The sequence below is a fragment of the Malus sylvestris genome, chromosome 5 (assembly GCF_916048215.2).
Source record: "Malus sylvestris chromosome 5, drMalSylv7.2, whole genome shotgun sequence".
NCBI classification, from domain to species: Eukaryota; Viridiplantae; Streptophyta; class Magnoliopsida; order Rosales; family Rosaceae; genus Malus; species Malus sylvestris.
This window is the reverse complement of record NC_062264.1, coordinates 3906225-3924634: the sequence shown is the minus strand read 5'-3', so window position 1 is coordinate 3924634 and position 18410 is coordinate 3906225. Positions and strand designations below refer to the sequence as shown.

The 18410-nt window shown below is 42.2% G+C and overlaps 1 protein-coding gene and 1 long non-coding RNA gene across 3 annotated transcripts; both read right to left on the bottom strand.

Annotated features, from left to right (window-relative positions):
- Positions 1-1696: 1696 nt before the first annotated feature.
- Positions 1697-5602, bottom strand: LOC126624234 (TMV resistance protein N-like). Of its 2 annotated transcripts, XM_050293265.1 has the most exons (5): positions 4633-5599; positions 3403-4504; positions 3011-3286; positions 2850-2919; positions 1823-1999 (listed from the first exon to the last, which is right to left on the bottom strand). In XM_050293265.1, the coding sequence occupies exons 1-5, from the start codon at positions 5112-5114 to the stop codon at positions 1959-1961; spliced, it is 1971 nt and encodes a 656-aa protein (XP_050149222.1). In that variant the 5' UTR covers positions 5115-5599; the 3' UTR covers positions 1823-1958. The 2 variants fall into 2 exon arrangements, with proteins under 2 accessions (XP_050149221.1, XP_050149222.1); XM_050293264.1 differs by having other exon boundaries at positions 1697-2919; positions 4633-5602.
- An 8546-nt stretch (positions 5603-14148) lies between these two features.
- Positions 14149-15138, bottom strand: LOC126624245 (uncharacterized). The gene is made up of 3 exons (XR_007624027.1): positions 14910-15138; positions 14729-14826; positions 14149-14553 (listed from the first exon to the last, which is right to left on the bottom strand). It is a non-coding gene; the product is annotated as an uncharacterized LOC126624245 (long non-coding RNA).
- Between the last annotated feature and the right edge of the window lie 3272 nt (positions 15139-18410).

Genomic DNA, 18410 nt, shown 5'->3' with positions numbered 1-18410 from the left:
TTCGTCCCGTTTTCTATTCATTGATGTAAAGATTGTGCCTTATTTTGGGTATTACCGTATTAGGTGAAGATGAAGTCTATTTGGATAAGAGTAAATTCATTGTGTTTTAAATTTTTTTTTAATTTAGATAATCATGTTCAATTTTTTGGTTTGATTTAAATGAATTTCTTAAAAAAAAAAGAGTTGGTTTTCTGGTTAGTTTTTTGGGTTGTACATCTGGGTATTTCATACACACAAAAGTTAGGCTTTTCTGGTTAATTTTTTGGGTTATATATCTGGGTGATTTTATTTTCTTCAAATTTGTGGCTTTTGTGATTTGAGATATGTACATAAGTTGAAATTTAGTTTTTCTGATTTCAGCTTTCATTCGAATCTTGACACTTCCTCATCATTAAAATCGTTTTTTTGTGTTGTTCTTTTCCAAGCTCGGTTGCAGATCCACAAAGGCATGAAGGTATGTCATTTCAGTATATATTGTACATGTGTGTACATGTGGGAGTGTGTATGTGTTTTTTTTTTTTTGGGTTGATTAAGTTAATGAGGTTTGTTTTAATTCCAGATTATTTTGGTTCTGGTTAAACTAGTCGGACGTTAGAAGAGTGGATGGTGTATGAAAAGCTTTGGTTTATTAAATAGAATGTGATTTAATGCTTTGTAATCTTTATAAACATATTTATCTATACAATTTCTAATCCAGCTACAATGCGTGAGCATAATTTCTAGTTTTTTCGAAAGGGAACAAGCAAAGCAGAACTCCTAGGATCTCTACTCTGATACCATGCTAATTTAGACTTATTTTGGGATTTTAATTGTCTAATATTATTCTTCTCATCAAGAAGGCAAATATATATATATATATATATATATATGTTACAGGCTTGATTTACAAGGTAAGAGTATGCAATAATATTTACCCTAATTATACAGACTTAAGGGGGAACAAGATCATCCTAATTACACATAAAATTCAACTCACTCCAACAATTCTTTCGCCAAACTATGCCTCTTCAACTTGGTCTTTGACTGTTTTGGAGGAACTTCCACTTTCACTGGGTCATACTTCAATACTGTATTGAGTCTCTGCCTTTCCACCTCCGTCTTGCTCATAGTTGCCAGATTCGGTCATTTAGTGTCTGAACTCTGTATCGGTACATCCGTACTGATACTTGGACGGTTTGGTTGTGAATTTGGTGTCTCTAATCAGATTAGACAACTTGAACAAAGAACTGAAAAAATGCACCTGGTCACCGTAAAATTCGCCGATGTCGTCCTTGTAGTTGTCGGGGAGACTTTCTGAAGAACAGAGGTGACTTGCTTACCCCCTCGAGAAGAGCATAACACTGCGCATGTTCCTATTCGTCCTTGTATTTGTCGGTGAAAGAGAAAAAGGAAAGGTCAGGGAAAGAGAAGAAATCAGAGAGGAGGAAAGGATAGAGAACTGGAATGCGACACTGAGAATTGAGAAGAAATAACAAAAGCGAAGGGAAAGGAAACGTCTACAAATACATTAATTATTTGTTTAATGAATATTTAATAAAAAAATATTAAAGAGATAAATGATGATTACGTGAAGAAATAACCAAGGGAAATGATAAGTCCTTGGTATCCGAGTCATTTTAATTTTAATTCCTATCTATTCATCTTCCAATGAAATGTTCACGTGAAGAAATAACAAGGAAAAGGAATGGTGCGGTAGTAAATTAATTATAAATGTATTATTATCAATATTTTTATATACAAACTAATTTACATTCTTTAACGAATTTAAAATGGATCGAACTAAAAACCGTACTGCTTAAGTCTACTCTCCGACGAAGAATACATCATTTTCCTACCTGGCGAAGAATACATCATGTTACTACCCAATCTTGTACCTGGACCGAATCTGCTCATCAACTTGAATCCCGTATCTGAACCGAATGGCGATCTCGAAATGTACCCGTATTTGCTTTTCCACGTCAACTCGCACATGCACTTCTCTTCGAATATGCTTCCGTGTCTGTAAAGAAAGTGCAAAGTTATGCCACCGCAACCATAATTGAGGCATTTGACAAAAACCAATTTCATCGGAATTCCGCAATGATGTGGTAAACATGGGAGCACTTCTAAGGAAGTACAATTATACGTGAGTATTTGTAATTTGCCGTTTAATGGAACTCTTGGCAGTCGTTTAAGCCTTTTGCAATTTTCCAAATTAATACAGAGCAGCTCAGAAAGCCTGCTGATGCTTTCAGGAAGGCTAACAAATTGGTTGCCCCTAAGAATTAGAACTCGTAAAACGGACAAGGAACCAATATCATCGGGAATTGCTCCTTCACAAAGATTGCAGTCCGTCAGATTTAATTCCTTCAGAAAACATAAATCTTTCAACGAAGCTAAGACCACACTCGCAGGGTGAGAAATCTTTGCTGGAAATTCGCCAACAGTGAAGAAGGAACGCCATGATCTAGCTGGTGGTGCATTACATCCAAGAAAATTTGATAGTACTAAATTTTTCACTGAAACCAGGGAGGATTCCGTCTCTCTCAAAGCAATTCCACTTAAATCAATCCTCTCCAAACTCCAACGTATAACTGAGGAAGGTATTTCCTGAACACCAGTTTCGCTTAAAGAAAGCGTCGAGAAATTTTTCATTTCTCCAACAAATTCTGGAATCTTTTTCACTTTTGAGCAGCCAGAAATATCAAATACTTCAAGAGATTTCATTTCTACCTTGTTTGGGAGACTCTTAACACTTTTACAGTCTTTAAGATTTAGAAGTCTAAGCCTTTTGAGAACTGCAACAGATGAATGAATCTTAACTAAATTTGTACAACCTTCAAGAACCAGCTCCTCGAGATTTTGAATACCTGTGAAATCTGGGGTCCTTGTCAAGTTGTGGGAGTAACTAAGATCGATAGACTTCAACTTGCCCAAGCACTGTACAAAATAGAAATGTTACAACAGTTCATGTTCAGAAACTACAATTATTGTAATTGACAAAGTAAAAATCAATTGTCCAATCATCTACCTTTATTCCATCCCAAAGGTGATCGATTTTGCTATGCTGCAGACTAAGTATTGTAAGTTCATCCGGTTGAAAAATTGGTGGTAGACATTTGGAGGGATACCAGCTCCATTTGAGAACTCTTAAAGCATTCGGAAGATACTTGGGGCCCTTAGAAAGGCTCACATTATGAATGTCGAGCAACCTCAGCTTACACATCTTAGTGAATGCTTCAGGATTCCAGTGTGCCTCTACAAATTCACTCAAGCGTAAGACTATGCCTTCAATTGCCTCTGATCCCTGATAAATAAGATTAAATGAATAGTTAATTTCGTAATCAAGTCTCTTGTCATGTTAAATAGTATTACAGTGTTCTATCCAAGCTTTGGTATGTTCATTTTCACGCAACTTCTTACCGTATTCTTTGTGAGCACGTGCAAGATATCATGAGGAAGCCACAACCGACTACGACCACCTGGCTCATCGTAAGACTCTTGTCGAACAATCGCCCATGCCATTTCTTGTATCAAATCATGCATAGACACATACTTGTATGATTTATACAAGAGAGATTTCTCAATAAGAACTTCGATCACAATGCGAGCGCCAACAAAGCCACAGTTTTCTAGTCTTTCAATTACTTGCTCCTTTTCACGAAAGTTATGGAAACATGCAATGTCAAGGAAGATTCTCTTATCAAACTCATCTAGTCCATCATAACTTATTTTCAATGTGTCAAAAATTTTCGTATTAGGAGCTTGCTTCAGTTTATCTAGTGCACTCTTCCATTCATCTCGACCTCTTTTGTACAAAAAAGACCCTAAAGTTTCAAGAGCTAATGGAAGACCACTTGCATAACTGATGAAACATTTGGACAGTTCTAAAAAATCTTCTTCCAACTCATCATCTTTAAAGGCATTCCGACAAAAGAGAAAAAGAGCTTCATCTTGGGTTAATGGCTTAACCTCATAGACCATCTCTATATCATGTTTAACTAACAAACGTTCATCTCTAGTTGTAATGACGATTCTACTCCCGGAACCAAACGACTCTTTTTGTTTGACCAACTTTTCCAGTTGGTCTGATTGATCCACATCGTCGAGTATGAGAAGAACCTTTTTATTACGTAAACACCTACTTATCCTAGTGATTCCACTATCAGCATTCCAAATTTGTATGTTATTTTCCCATAAGATTTCAGAAAGAAGCTGCTTTTGTAGATGAGCTATGCCATCCTTAGAGCACACCCCTCTAACATTAGCAAGAAAGCTGCTACCTTCAAAATCATGAGAAATTCTCTCGTAAACTAATCTAGCTAGGGTTGTCTTACCCACTCCACCCATCCCCCATATCCCTATAAAGCGAACATCGTTTGCATCTGTATCTAAAAGCAAATCTATTTCCTTCAATTTAGAATCGATTCCGACAAACCTCTCTGAGGAATCTAACATTGACAACGTAGGATGCACTTCCTTCCGTAGTGTATCAACGATTCCTTGGATAAGCTCTGTATCATACCTACAAGAAGAACAAACAACGTAAATAAAAAATTATCATATCCTAAAATAAAGTGCATGGTAACGTTGAAACTCAGTAGTAAAAAATTGTTCTTCAGCTATAAACGTCAGTTGTTGCCTCATGCTTACCTACAATCCTTTGAATTCCACCCAGCGAGATTAGCCACCCTTTCTAACGACTTTCTCCACTCATTTACCTCCTCCATGTGTTCTCGATAATTTACTTCATGTTCCGAAAAGGCTTCGCCAAAACTCCCTCGTTGATGGCGTACATCAGAAGGTTCCACGCCATAAAAAATGGGAAAAATTCTCTTTTTCTCTTCCATGCAACGAACAATATGAGTAAGTTCTCGCAAACACCAACTTGAAGAAGCAAAGTTTGTCGAAAGAACTATGATTGCAGACCTTGATTGCTCAATTGCCTTCAGGAGCTCTGGATTGATATCTGTCCCTCGTTCAAGTTCTGGTTCGTCCCTGAAAGTCTTGATTCCTCGCGCCTCCAACTGTTTGTATAAATGATCTGTAAAATCCCGGCGGGTGTCTTCACCTCTGAAACTCAGAAACACATGGTATTTCCATGGAAAAACTGCAGGAGCAGAAGCCCGGGCCATTTGGCTGCTCAACGCAAATCGGAAGTGTTCCAAGCAATCAGCTCTAAGCACATAAGTGACACTTCGACACGCCGACGATATGCCCCTGACACGGGTTGGACACGGTCAAGACACCGGTCAATGGGTTGGACACACCTCCGACACGGGTTGAATTATTTTGAGGCAGATTTTGATATCTTGAAATCTTTGGGGCAATTTGGAAATATAAAAACTGAAGCCTAAAACTTCAGTCTCTAATCTATTCTGCGCCTCCCTCCTCTTCTCCCACACTTTCGAAGAGGTGGATGATCTCAAATGGTTGGCTGGCGGAGCGAGGAAGGAAAGGAAGAGAGGTCGAGGTGAGAGCAGGAGAGAGAGAAAGCAATGTGAAGGATAGAGAACAAAGAGGATCTGATGGAGACAAGGGGAAATGAGAGAGTGGTGACGGAGTTGGTGGGAAGGGTATCATATATAGTAAAAAAAAAAGTAGAAAAAGAAGCGCCGAAAGTAGTTGGAGCATCATCTTTGAAAGTGATGGAATTGGTGGGAAATGTATCATATATAGTATCCAAGAAGGATTTGAGGATGTTTCGTGCTGGCATTCTTTGCTTTGTGTAATTGAATGATTGATGACACGGTGAGTATGTTTAATTTTGTGTTAGTGTCCTTTACTATTCGACAACTTCTTTTTCGTTTTTCTTTAAACGAAGAAATATCAAACCAATCAAGGTAGAGTGAGGCTAGCCTTGTGTAAGAAGCGGCGAAATTTCAAATTGGTTTAAGGTGTGTTAGGTGAGAAACTAAAATAAGAGAGAAAGATGCTTTTGTTGACGTTTGATAGTCAGATTGGGAAGATTTTTCATTGTGACCATCACACGAGGTGGTACTTCATATGTCTTTATATGAATGGTGAGATATGTGTGTTAAAAGATTAATAACTTCAAAATTAAAAAATTTCACCATTTACATAAAAACACGTAATTTACCATCCGTATTCTCGTAAAAACTAAAAATTTCTCGTCCGATTGGACTTGATTCAATGTATCAAAGCACATGCTACCAATTCTTTTTTCTTCTTTAATATATGGGCCCCACACCACTCTTTTTCTTTCTTTTCTGTCAAAGTCGTAGATCTCACTTTTTATCATCTTCGTCTAGCACACACCCATTCCTCCTTTGATCGTAGCTAAAATCTTTTCCAGCCTCTCTCCACCACAGATATCACACACCCCACCCACCAACATTTATTTATTATTTTAAATTATGTTTTGTTTTGTTTCAAAATTTTTGTAATTAGTTAAATAGGAGTTTAAAAATCTTCTTTTAAAAAGATAAATATATTATTAACATTTTTATTAAATGGTTGGTGGAGAAATAAGACACAATGAAAATATATTATTAGATCGAGGTATGCTGACCGTCATGTGAGGGTGACGTAACCATGTGCACAGTGTGAAAACAATATTAATATAAGAAATGCGAATAAATAAAACCAAACAAACTAGAGTACTAGATAAGATAAGGTGTGTTTGTACCATACTTGACCAATCCCGAAACTACCGAGCACCGGCCAACGCTATACTGTCAAGGACCCAGAAGAGTTCCCCTCCGACCAGGAGGCCAATCACTACTCGACACGTGTCAAGATTAGAAGCCAATCAGAGCGCAGCACGTGTCAACATCAAGAACCAATCATAACATGACACATGTCAATGTGACAAAGCTACAAGTTTTTCTATAAATAGGGGTCATTCCCCCACAATATGGCCTAATGCCATTTTGTGTTAAATCATTCACAAGAACTCACTAAATTGAGAGCTTGATCCTTTGTACTTGTGTAAGCCCTTCACTACTAATAAGAACTCCTCTACTCCGTGGACGTAGCCAATCTGGGTGAACCACGTACATCCTGTGTTTGCTTCTCTGTCTCTTTTCATTTACGTACTTATCCTCACTAGTGACCGAAGCAACCAAGCGAAGGTCACAAAACCTGACACTTTCTGTTGTACCAAAGTCTTCGCTGATTTTGTGCATCAACATTTGGCGCCGTCTGTGGGAAACGACACTTATTCCTACTCTCTTCAGCTGTGTCAAGCTGGTTTCTATCATTCGTACACTTTCTTTTGATCAGGCATCCCTCTCCAACATGGGAAGCGAAGGAAGCCACAACACACAGAACGACACCCCCCTTGCACATAGTGCGAAACAACGAAAGAAGGAAGGAAAACGAGTTCTTCTTCAAGCTAAAGTCGATGAGTTGGAAGCTCAGAACAACAAGATAGCAATGAGGAATGAGGTCCTCCAGGAGCAATATGAGAAGCTCTTCGAGACACTCCACGAAGCTAGGCAAGCTCAGACACGCGAGCTTGTTGCCCCCGTGGAAGTCAACCATCAACTGGGTGCCCTCCAACATGGAGGGTCACATGCATTCGACATAGATATCCCTGATAGGGAACAGATTACCCCTCGACTTGATAATCAACATGAGGCTTCTCTTAACCCAGTTGCTTCGACCCGAACCATGAGAAGTGGAGGGAGACACCTCTTTGCTGAAGGGGCAGAAGGATCGAAAGCCGTCTTTCGCGATTGTCGGGATTTCCTGAAGCAACGTCGAGAGAATTCCATCCATATAAGCTCAAAGATCAATGACCCAAGGATTTCTGAGAGACTCGGTCCCCTGCCACGGCCCGAGCCGGCCACCAATTTGGGGAAGGGGCAACAAGTCCTAGAGAGACATGAGGGTACAGGGGACTCAGAGGTGTTCCGACAGACATACCCTGGAAGCCAGTACAACGAGTCCAGGGAAAAATCACATGCCCTTGATCAAACCTTCCTAATTCCAAGAGGAGATGGAGATTTACGAAAGAAAGCTCCAGTGGCACATAACTCCTCTCAGGACCCCCTTGTCCTACAACTTATTGAGGAAGTAAACAAGTTGAAGGCTGAACGTCAGGCTGAAATACCTGACTGGAACCAACCCAGGCCTGGCCCTCTTACAAGGAGGATCCTCAACACCCCCCTTCAAGCAAAGACAAAGCAAAAGCTTGGCTTGCAACTTTATACTGGAAAAGAGGACCCGATTGAGCACCTTAACCTCTTTGAGTCCACCATGGCATACCGGATGCACACCGACGAAGAGCGATGTCTTCTTTTCCCCTCCACCCTCTCTGGCGGAGCTCTAAATTGGTATTGTCGTCTTACACCTGAGACGGTAGACTCATTTGAGGAATTGAGGAAACTATTTGTTTCCCAACACATTTTCCAAACCGATCGCTTGCACTCTGCAGATGACCTGTACACTATCCGCCAGAAGCCAGACGAGTCATTACGTATGTATGTTGGCCGCTTCAGCCATGAATACTCCCGGTGTGCCGAGGCAGACGACAAGACTGCCCTCAAAGCCTTCACGGCAGGCCTACGTGATTGTTTCTTTAAATACATGATCAATGCCAATACTTGGAAGACTTACTCTGAGGTGATGGCGCAGGCTTATAACCATGCCTCCGCCGAGGCAAAGACATATCAGGAGAAACCCCCTATAACCATCCTTTATCAACAAGTGGGAGGTGGAAGCCAGACTCACCTAAATGAGAAGACCTCGACTTTCCAAACAGCAGTGGCACCTCCCCATGCCTTGCATAATGCTTCGCCGAATCAACAGACATATCAATTTCAAGGCAAGAGGAAGGATTTCCATCCTCACCACTCTCCTTTCAGTAAAAAGAGTAAGGGACACTATCCCGATAACCAAGGGTATCGCCACAATAACGCTCGCCCCCAGGCAGTCAATGCAGTGGGTCAAACCCGCGTCAAGATACCCCCTACCCCAAGGTATGAGACATACACGCCCTTGAATGCCACATGCGCGGCCATTTACCCCAACATAGCTCACCTGATACCAAAGCCAAAGCCGAGGCACCCAAATTACACGCCCCCGAATAACGCGGGCACGTTTTGTTGCTACCATGAGCATAACGGCCATGATAGCGAGAAATGTATCATCCTCCGTGATCGTATTGAAGCTTTGGCACGAGAAGGAAAAATTGATCAATTCCTTCTTCACCCTCAAAGGGATAACCGTAACCAACGCCAGGTGAATGTCATATATTCCATAAGCGGCGGCACACCCATATCTGAATCTTCCAATAGGGCCATGAAAAACAGTGAACGAAGTCTGAGGCCTGGTCACCAAGTGTTTCACGTGGAAAACATCAGGGGAGGGAAGTATCAAAAGCCTAACTGGGATCCGATATGTTTCTACCCTGAGGAAGAAAGAGGCATCATCTACCCTCATAACGACCCATTGATCGTGGAGGCTCACATAGCCAACTTTGATGTTCGACGAATCCTGGTAGACACAGGGGCTTCGGTCAATATCATGTTTGCCGAAGCTTTCAGGGCACTCAGTGTAGCTGAACACTTGCTCGATCGCTCGATTTCTCCTCTGATAAGCTTCTCCGGTGATATCGTGCAACCCTTAGGGAGCATACATTTACCCTTTACTATTGGTACAGGCCCTTACACGGCTACCATTACCACTAACTTCCTAGTGGTTGACTGCCCAACGGCATACAATGTCATCTTTGGGCGCACAGGCATCAATGATCTCAAGGCTATGGTATCCACGCATATGCTGTTGATGAAATTTCCAACCCCCCATGGCAACGGCTACATCAGAGGAGATCAGCTTAGTGCACGATCATGTTACAACACTTCAGTTAAGCAACAACACTTGCCCGGACCCAAGGAAACCCTGTCTGTACATGACCAAGTCACAAAGACCAGCCTAGATGAAGCGACCTTGGATCTTCCTGATAGCAACAATCAACCCGATGATCCTCGAGATGACTCTTTCACCCGGCAAGCCCAACCTGCTGAAGAGTTGGAGAAGGTACCTATCTCAAGAGATCATCCAGACCGCATGGTGAATATTGGCACCACATTGTCACCACCCCTTCGGTTAGCATTGATATCTTTTTTGAAAGAGAACACTGAAGTCTTCGCCTGGTCATACGAGGACATGCCAGGCATCTCTCCCGATGTCATCTGTCATCGTTTGAGTATTGACCCCAAGATCAAGCCGGTGAGACAGAAGCGAAGATCTTATGACGCTGAACGATACGAGGCAATGAAAGCAGAAGTTGAAAAACTCAAAGGCATAGGCTTTGTCCGCGAAGTCAATTACCCGACATGGGTAGCAAATGTGGTCCTTGTTAGGAAAAATCCGACCAAAGAAAGTCTTTCGCTTCAAAAGGTCTTGTGGAGGATGTGTGTTGACTACACCGACCTAAACAAAGGGTGTCCGAAAGATAGTTTCCCTCTTCCTCTTATTGACAGACTTATAGACTCTACGGCAGGGTGTGAGCTCTTGAGCTTTATGGACGCTTATTCAGGATACAACCAAATCCTCATGAACCCCTCAGACCAAGAACACACGGCCTTCACTACTGACAGGGGACTATATTGCTATAAAGTCATGCCTTTCGGCCTAAAGAATGCAGGAGCAACTTATCAGAGACTGGTCAATTCAATGTTCGCCGAACAAATTGGGAAGAACATGGAAGTTTACGTTGATGATATGCTAGTCAAAAGCAAACATGCTGACCAACACATCATCGACCTATCTGAAACTTTCACCATTCTAAAGAGGTATCGAATGAGGTTGAACCCCAACAAATGTGCCTTCGGCGTGGGCTCTGGCAAATTCTTAGGCTTCATGATTAGCCAACGAGGCATTGAAGCTAACCCTGAAAAGATCAAAGCAATCCTCGACATGAAAGAGCCAATAACTTCAAAAGACATCCAAAGCCTTACTGGCAAGGTGGCAGCCTTAACCAGATTCATCTCTAAGGCCACAGACAAATGTGCTCCCTTTTTTAAAGCACTTAAGGGAAGTAGGAAGTACATTACATGGACTGATGAATGTGCCGAGGCATTCAAAAACCTCAAGGAGTACATGAGTAAAGCCCCTCTACTCTCCAAGCCCGAGGTAGGAGACATTCTCATTATCTACCTATCGGTATCAGCTTCAGCCGTAAGTTCCGTTCTCATTCGAAAGGATGGGAATATTGAGCGACCTGTCTACTACGCTAGCAAAGCCTTACAAGATGCGGAGACACGGTACTCTAACATTGAGAAATTGGCCCTGGCATTGGTCATGTCTGCTCGAAAACTCCGCCCTTACTTCCAAGCGCACTCCATCATCGTGCTTACCAATTATCCTCTTCGACAGATACTCCAAAGTCCTGACACTTCAGGGCGAATGATCAAATGGGCAATAGCGTTGGGTGAGTTTGACATCTCCTACCAACCAAAGCCAGCTGAGAAGGGCCAAGCAGTAGCAGATTTCATCGCCGACTTCACATATCCTGTTGACATTGCTTCTACACCTGAAGCAGTAGCTTCATTACCATCGGAAGCTCAGAAAGAAGAATCAACGACCTCAGCATGGAGTCTGTATGTTGATGGCTCATCCAACCAACAGGGCTGTGGAGCGGGACTAGTCTTGACTACGCCCGACAAAGTAGCAATGGAGTATGCTCTTCGTTTCAAATTCAAGGCATCAAACAATGAGGCCGAGTATGAAGCCCTTCTAGCAGGATTACGTTTGGCCAAACACCTCGGGGTTAAACAAATTGATATTTTCAGTGACTCCCAATTAGTGGTCAACCAGGTTACCAACAACTTTGATGCTAAGGACAGCTCCATGGCAGCATATCTTGCGCAAACACAACTTTTGCTCAAGCACTTCCACTACCAGATCACCCAAGTTCCTCGAGCGGCAAACAGTCATGCAGACGCCCTGGCTCGCCTCGCCTCAGCTGTGGAAGACAAGATTGGAAGAAAAATTCATGTCGAACTGTTGGCAACACCAAGCACCATGGCCGCAGAAGTATGCAACTTACAGCAGGGGGATAGTTGGATCACCCCGATCTATAATTTCCTTGCTCATGGCACCCTCCCAAATGATAAAGTCCAGGCTAAGCAAATTCGATACAAGTCTACTCGCTACCTGATCATCAATGATCAACTCTATAAGCGAGGTTTTAGCCTGCCATACTTAAGGTGTCTTACGCCTGCCGAGGCGGAAATCGTCCTTCGGGAAATACATGAGGGAGTCTGTGGAGATCATGCTGGATCTCGGTCCCTAGCACACAAGACTTTTCGCCAAGGATATTACTGGCCAACACTCCACCAGGATGCCATCAAAGTATCCCGCTCATGTGATAAATGTCAACGATATGCGACTATTCCTCATTCCCCTCCAGAGCCTCTTACTCCTATGATCAGCCCTTGGCCCTTCGCCCAGTGGGGACTTGATTTGATCGGCCCAATGCCGGCAGGGAAGGGCAAAGTCTGTTACGCAGTCGTTGCAGTGGACTACTTCACAAAGTGGGCCGAAGTAGAACCCTTGGCAACCATTACTGAGGCAAAGATAGAAGACTTCGTGTGGAAGAACATCCTTTGTAGATTCGGCATTCCCAATGCGATAGTCACTGACAATGGGCGACAGTTTGACAACAAGAAGTTCAGGTTGTTCTGCTCTAAGTTCAACATCAACTTATGCTTTGCCTCTCCAGCTCATCCCCAGTCTAATGGACAAGTTGAGGCCATCAACAAAATAATCAAGCGCACTTTGAAAACCAGCTTGGACAAAGCTAAAGGTTGTTGGCCAGAATTTGTACCTCAAGTTCTTTGGTCATATCGCACTTCATATCGGACTTCAACAGGAGAAACTCCATTCTCACTTGCCTTTGGCACAGAGGCGGTTGTCCCTGTTGAGCTCGAGCAAGCAACATTCCGAGTCCAGAACTACATTCAAAGTGAAAATGACAAACAACTCACCCTCAACTTGGATTTAGTCGAGGAACACAGAAACCAAGCTCACTTGAGGAATGTCGCCTACAAGCAGCGCATCTCCAACTATTATGACTCTAGGGTCAAGCCTCGTTCTTTCAAAATAGGAGACTGGGTCTTAAAAAAAAGATTACTCTGCGACAGAGTCCCGAGTGAAGGCACACTTAGTCCAAACTGGGATGGACCGTATGAAGTCATTGGCATCAGTCGCCCTGGCTCTTACACACTTAGAAGCTCCGATGGCAAGACCCTTGGCCATCCATGGAACGCTGATCACTTGAAGTACTACTACAAATAGACTCACGATGTACAAGTGTTGAGCTATAGCCGTTTGGCATCCTATGTAATGAAGGCCATTTGGCAATGAATTCAATAAAGAGGTATTTTAGCCAACTCAGCCCTCACTCTTTTACATTCATAGCAAGCGATGCCGGAACCCTTCTCAATCAGAAAGCAATCCGTCTTCCACAGTCACTACAAAACAAGCAAATGAAGACCGTGTCAAGCGCCAAAAAAAAAAAAAAAAAAAAAAACAGCTTCATCCAAAAAGCTTCACTCGAAAAGCTTCACCAACAAAGCTTCACCTAAAAAGCTTCACCCAAAAAGCTTCACCCAAAAAGCTTAAAAAAAAAAAAAAAAAAAAAAAAAAAAAAAACAGCTTCATCCAAAAAGCTTCACCCGAAAAGCTTCACCTCCAAAGCTTCACCCACAAAGCTTCACCTAAAAAGCTTCACCCAAAAAGCTTCACCCGAAAAGCTTCACCTCCAAAGCTTCACCCGCAAAGCTTCACCCAAAAAGCTTCACCCGAAAAGCTTCACCTCCAAAGCTTCACCTGCAAAGCTTCACCTAAAAAGCTTCACCCACAAAGCTTCACCTAAAAAGCTTCACTTAAAAAAGCTTCACCTACAAAGCTTCACCTAAAAAATCTTCACCTAGAAAGCTCCCTCTACATACTTTCACCATCAAAGCTTCACCATCAAAGCTTCACCTAGAAAGCTTCATCTACAAAGCTTCATCTACAAAGCTTCACCATCAAAGCTTCACCTAGAAAGCTTCAACACCAACGCTTCACCTACAAAGCTTCACCACAAAACCTTGCTCCAAATAAACAAATTTTGTTCACAAAACCCAAGATGCCCTTGAACTTGTACAAAAACACTTGGGTAAACATAAACATTTTTTGTTTTACACCCACAAGGGCCCAAAATTTTCCTTCTTATTTATTCACTTATATATGTTCTCAAACATATTATAATAGATCCAACAACAAGCCAAAGTCCCAAGTTTCATAATGGACAAAAGTACAAGCAATTCATCAATAATGAAGGTGCTACAAAAATTGGAATCTGCCCCAAAATAGAAATCCAACCCAAGAGACTTTTTCTCTCTCTCCCTCTTCCGCCTCCTTTCATCTATCAAATTTCTGCAACCTCTGCTCTTCTCCAATGGAGCTGAATTTTGGACACCCTATAGTTCTTGAGCATATGAACAACTTTCAAGAAGGAACCATTTCTGTTTGAGCGACGGAAATTAAAGTGTTGAAGCTCCAAACATGACAGTCGGATTCTTGCAGATTTCGAAGCTGCTGTGATGTTTCGAAGATCTGGAAATATTTAACCGTTAGTTCATCCTGAATTTTTGATATGTTATGAAAGAGTCGATGAGGAACAACTTCAATGAAGAAAGCATACCGATCTGAACAAGATAAAATGGAGTTTCGAAGCTCACAACAAATCTGACGGGTTGACAGAAAAATAATAACCATTCATTCATCATACCTGGATTTCTGGAGTTATACTGCTCCGAGGGATCTCAAATTTGGATATGTTGTAGTTCACAAGCTGAGGAACAACTTCAATGAAGAAAACATACCGATCTGAACAAGAGAAAATGGAGTTTCGAAGCTCACAACAAATCTGACGGGTTGACAGAAAAATAATAACCAGTCATTCATCATACCTGGATTTCTGGAGTTATACTGCTCCGAGGGACCTCAAATTTGGATATGTTGTAGTTCACAAGTTAAGGAACAACTTCTATGAAGAAAGTATGTTGATCTGAACAAGAGAAAATGGAGTTTCGAAGCTCACAACAAGTCTGACGGATTAACAGAACATTGATGAACAGTTACTCATCATACTTGAATTTCTGAAGTTGTACTACTCCGATGGATCTCAAATTTGGATATGTTGTAGTTCACAAGATAAGGAAAAACTTTCATGAAGACGACTTTGCAATCTGAGCTATAGAGAAAGGTGTTATCTTGCATCCATTCAGGTTGTTAGGGGAAATGAAAAACAATTCCACCAAAGAAACATCATTATGATGTTTCATCATTATGGTGTTTTCATCATTATGATGCTTTCATCATTGTGATGCTTCCATCATTGTGATGCTTCCATTATGATGTTAATGCACCAACGGTTACACCTTCTGCAATTCCACTTATTCGGGCCTAGCAACCTTCATCAACAAAATCTATGAAGAAAAAGTCCGGGGCTACCACTTAGAAAACAAAAAAATGAAGTTTTGGTACTTACGACATGGACTATTAGCAAGACACCTCATTCGTCAACTCCCTCGACTAGAGACTTAGGGGACTCCCACCATATGCTACTACGCCTTGGTACTCAAAAGTTCGTGACTACTCAGTGACTTGGATTTTTCAAGTCTCCAACCGAGAAGTTTTCCTCACTCGGGAAATTAAGGGAACACTACCTCAAACTACATGCTTCACTCACAAAGATTCAACAATACAGGTTTCAACAAAAGCAAAAATTCAAAGAACTTTATGAAGAAGGCTTTGGTGTATTTAACACAATATGTTGAAATGAAGCAAAGCTTATTTATTAATATTTTCGATAAGCCACAAATATGTACATATACATGAGTCAAAATAAACAAACAAAAGGGAGCCTTCACAAAGGTTGCTTAGGGGAAGTCTCAGCAGTCGGTAGAGCCCCAGAAAGAGAAAGCACCGGAGGGTGGTTATCCGGAGCCTCAGTACTTGACAAAACCCCAGAAGGAGGAGGCATTGGAGGTTCATCATTTGAAGCTTCATTACCAGGTACAGCCCCAGAGGACGAAGGCAATAAATGCCTTTGGAACAAACCCACAAACCGCTGATGATCAAGTAAAACCTTACCATTAGATTCCTTCATCTGGTCAAGCTTCCTCTTCATGTTTGTAGCATAGTCATGGGCGAGCCGGTGCAACTGCTTATTCTCATGCTTGAGCCCTCTAATCTCCTGTTTGAGACTCATCACTTCAGCAGCCAATGATTCAACTTGGCGGGTTCTAGCAAATAGGCGTTGGGCCATATTAGACACAGAACCTGCACACTGAACACTAAGAGCCAGAGAGTCCTTAACAGCCAACTCATCAGACCGTTTGGAAAGTAGTCTGTTATCTTTGGGAGTGAGAAGGTTCCTGGCCACCACTGCAGCGGTCATATCATTCTTCATCACAGAATCCCCAACGGTAAGAGGACCAGTAGGGGATATGAAGGATGGGCGCCATATGTTGTCTGGAGAAGGCGTGGCTGTCTCTTCTCCAAGGTTCAAGTCAAAACGACGGTCGGAGGGTCCAGACATTTTCAAATGTGTTGAAGAAGGAAGAGGTCAGACAAATCAAGATCTTAGAAGTGCAAGAAATGAGCTTCTACTGGTAGAGATTCAAGTGTGCTGTGGAACTTAATGCCAGCCTCTATAAAAATCTGCACTCGACGGAGCTTCAGAAATCGAAGAGGCGTTTGCTTTCTCAAAAGCTGGGCTGCTCAGAGACCACGAGGGCCGATCTCAGAAATCGAAGAGGCGAATGCTTTCTCAAAAGCTGGGCTGCTCAGAGACCACGAGGGCCGATCTCAGAAATCGAAGAAGCACCTGCTTTTGCAGCCTCGTCAGCACCTGTCACATGCACAATCAGCTTTGCGGAAATTACGGGCAATCTGTCGAAGATTTCTGGTGAAGTAGAAAGCACGTGAATCTTACTGATCAATCACCGCTCTCCATATGCACCATCAACTCCTCGGGTACCACATATAACTTTGTCAAAGATCTCTGACAAAGTTTAGGCACGAGAATTTCGAAGTGCCAGCTACCCTACTATTACCCATAAGGGTAAAGGAACAGCACCACTGCTTGACAACTGGAAAGTCCCTATGTGTGTCGACCTCCGTGTTTTGTGGCAAGACAGGTTGGCAAGAACGACCAACCTTTACTCACATTCGAGAAAAGACTCCCAACATAATTACTTTCTCAAAAACCGGAGTAGCACCGCTTTCCGAATCTCGAGAGTCAGATCCTCGACGGGATTGCTTGTTCGAAAACCGAAGAGGCACAACTCTCAGAACTTCGAGAGCCAGATTTCCTTAGATAAAGCTTGTCTGTAATCTCCACACGTAATATCAGCTTTCCAGATACCACATACCACTTTTTCAAAGTGCTCTGACAAAATTAAAACACGTGAAGCTGGCAGCTCCCACTACATTGCTGTGACCAAGAAGGGTAAAGGAATAGCATTACTACTTGTTATTGGGAAATCCCTATATACATTGACCTCCCTCCTCAACGGACAGGCAAACCTGCAAAAATGCTCAACCCTTTCTCACATTCGAAAAGGCACCCTCAACATAACCTCTCGAAATACTCAGCTTTATTTCCCCCCGATAATACCTCAGTAAATAAGCCACACCAAGAACAAGAGTATCTCATATCATCAGGGTCGAAAGCAAGAGTATCCCATATCATGCTTTCTCCCTGTCTTTGTCTTTGTCCTTGTCCACACCTGCAGGACAAGGAGAAAGAGAGCAGTCAGTCGGAACCTGAAATCAAACCTCCAATTTGGAACTGACTGCCTGGAACCTTTGCCTGGTTGCTTACTTAGCATTGCTCTCGAGTACTCATCCTCAACTGCTGTCAAGGTCACGAATTCCACCGGCAAATACCTCATGACAGTTGATCAGATATTGGCTCTTTACACTGAAGCTGCCAAGCGTGGATGAGTCACTATGAAGGAATGTTCTGAAGGACCATTTAAATGCAAAGGTTGCACACCACTTCTGCCATGCAAAATATTGAAGCAGAAGGTTCAACGGTGAGCTGAAACAGATCACTACAGCACGACACCTTTCCATACCACATTCATTATTCCGTCAACAGCAAAAGTATCCCATATCATCAAGGTCGAACGTACTCTAGATTTGATGGACTTGTTTTGACCCTCAAATTTTTGAGTCGGCCTTATACTCTGAAGGGCACCAGAAAACCCTCCAGCACAGTTCAAGAATAAGCCTGTGGAAAGTTACTTCTTCAAAAGCAAAAGTATCTCATATCATCTCTTATCCATTTGCTTCTCCTTATCCTGGCAGTTGAATGAGAGACAAGGAGAATGAGAACAATCAACCGGAAGCCGACGTCAAACCTCTGATCCTGGGTTGCTTACTTGGAAGTTTGACTGCTT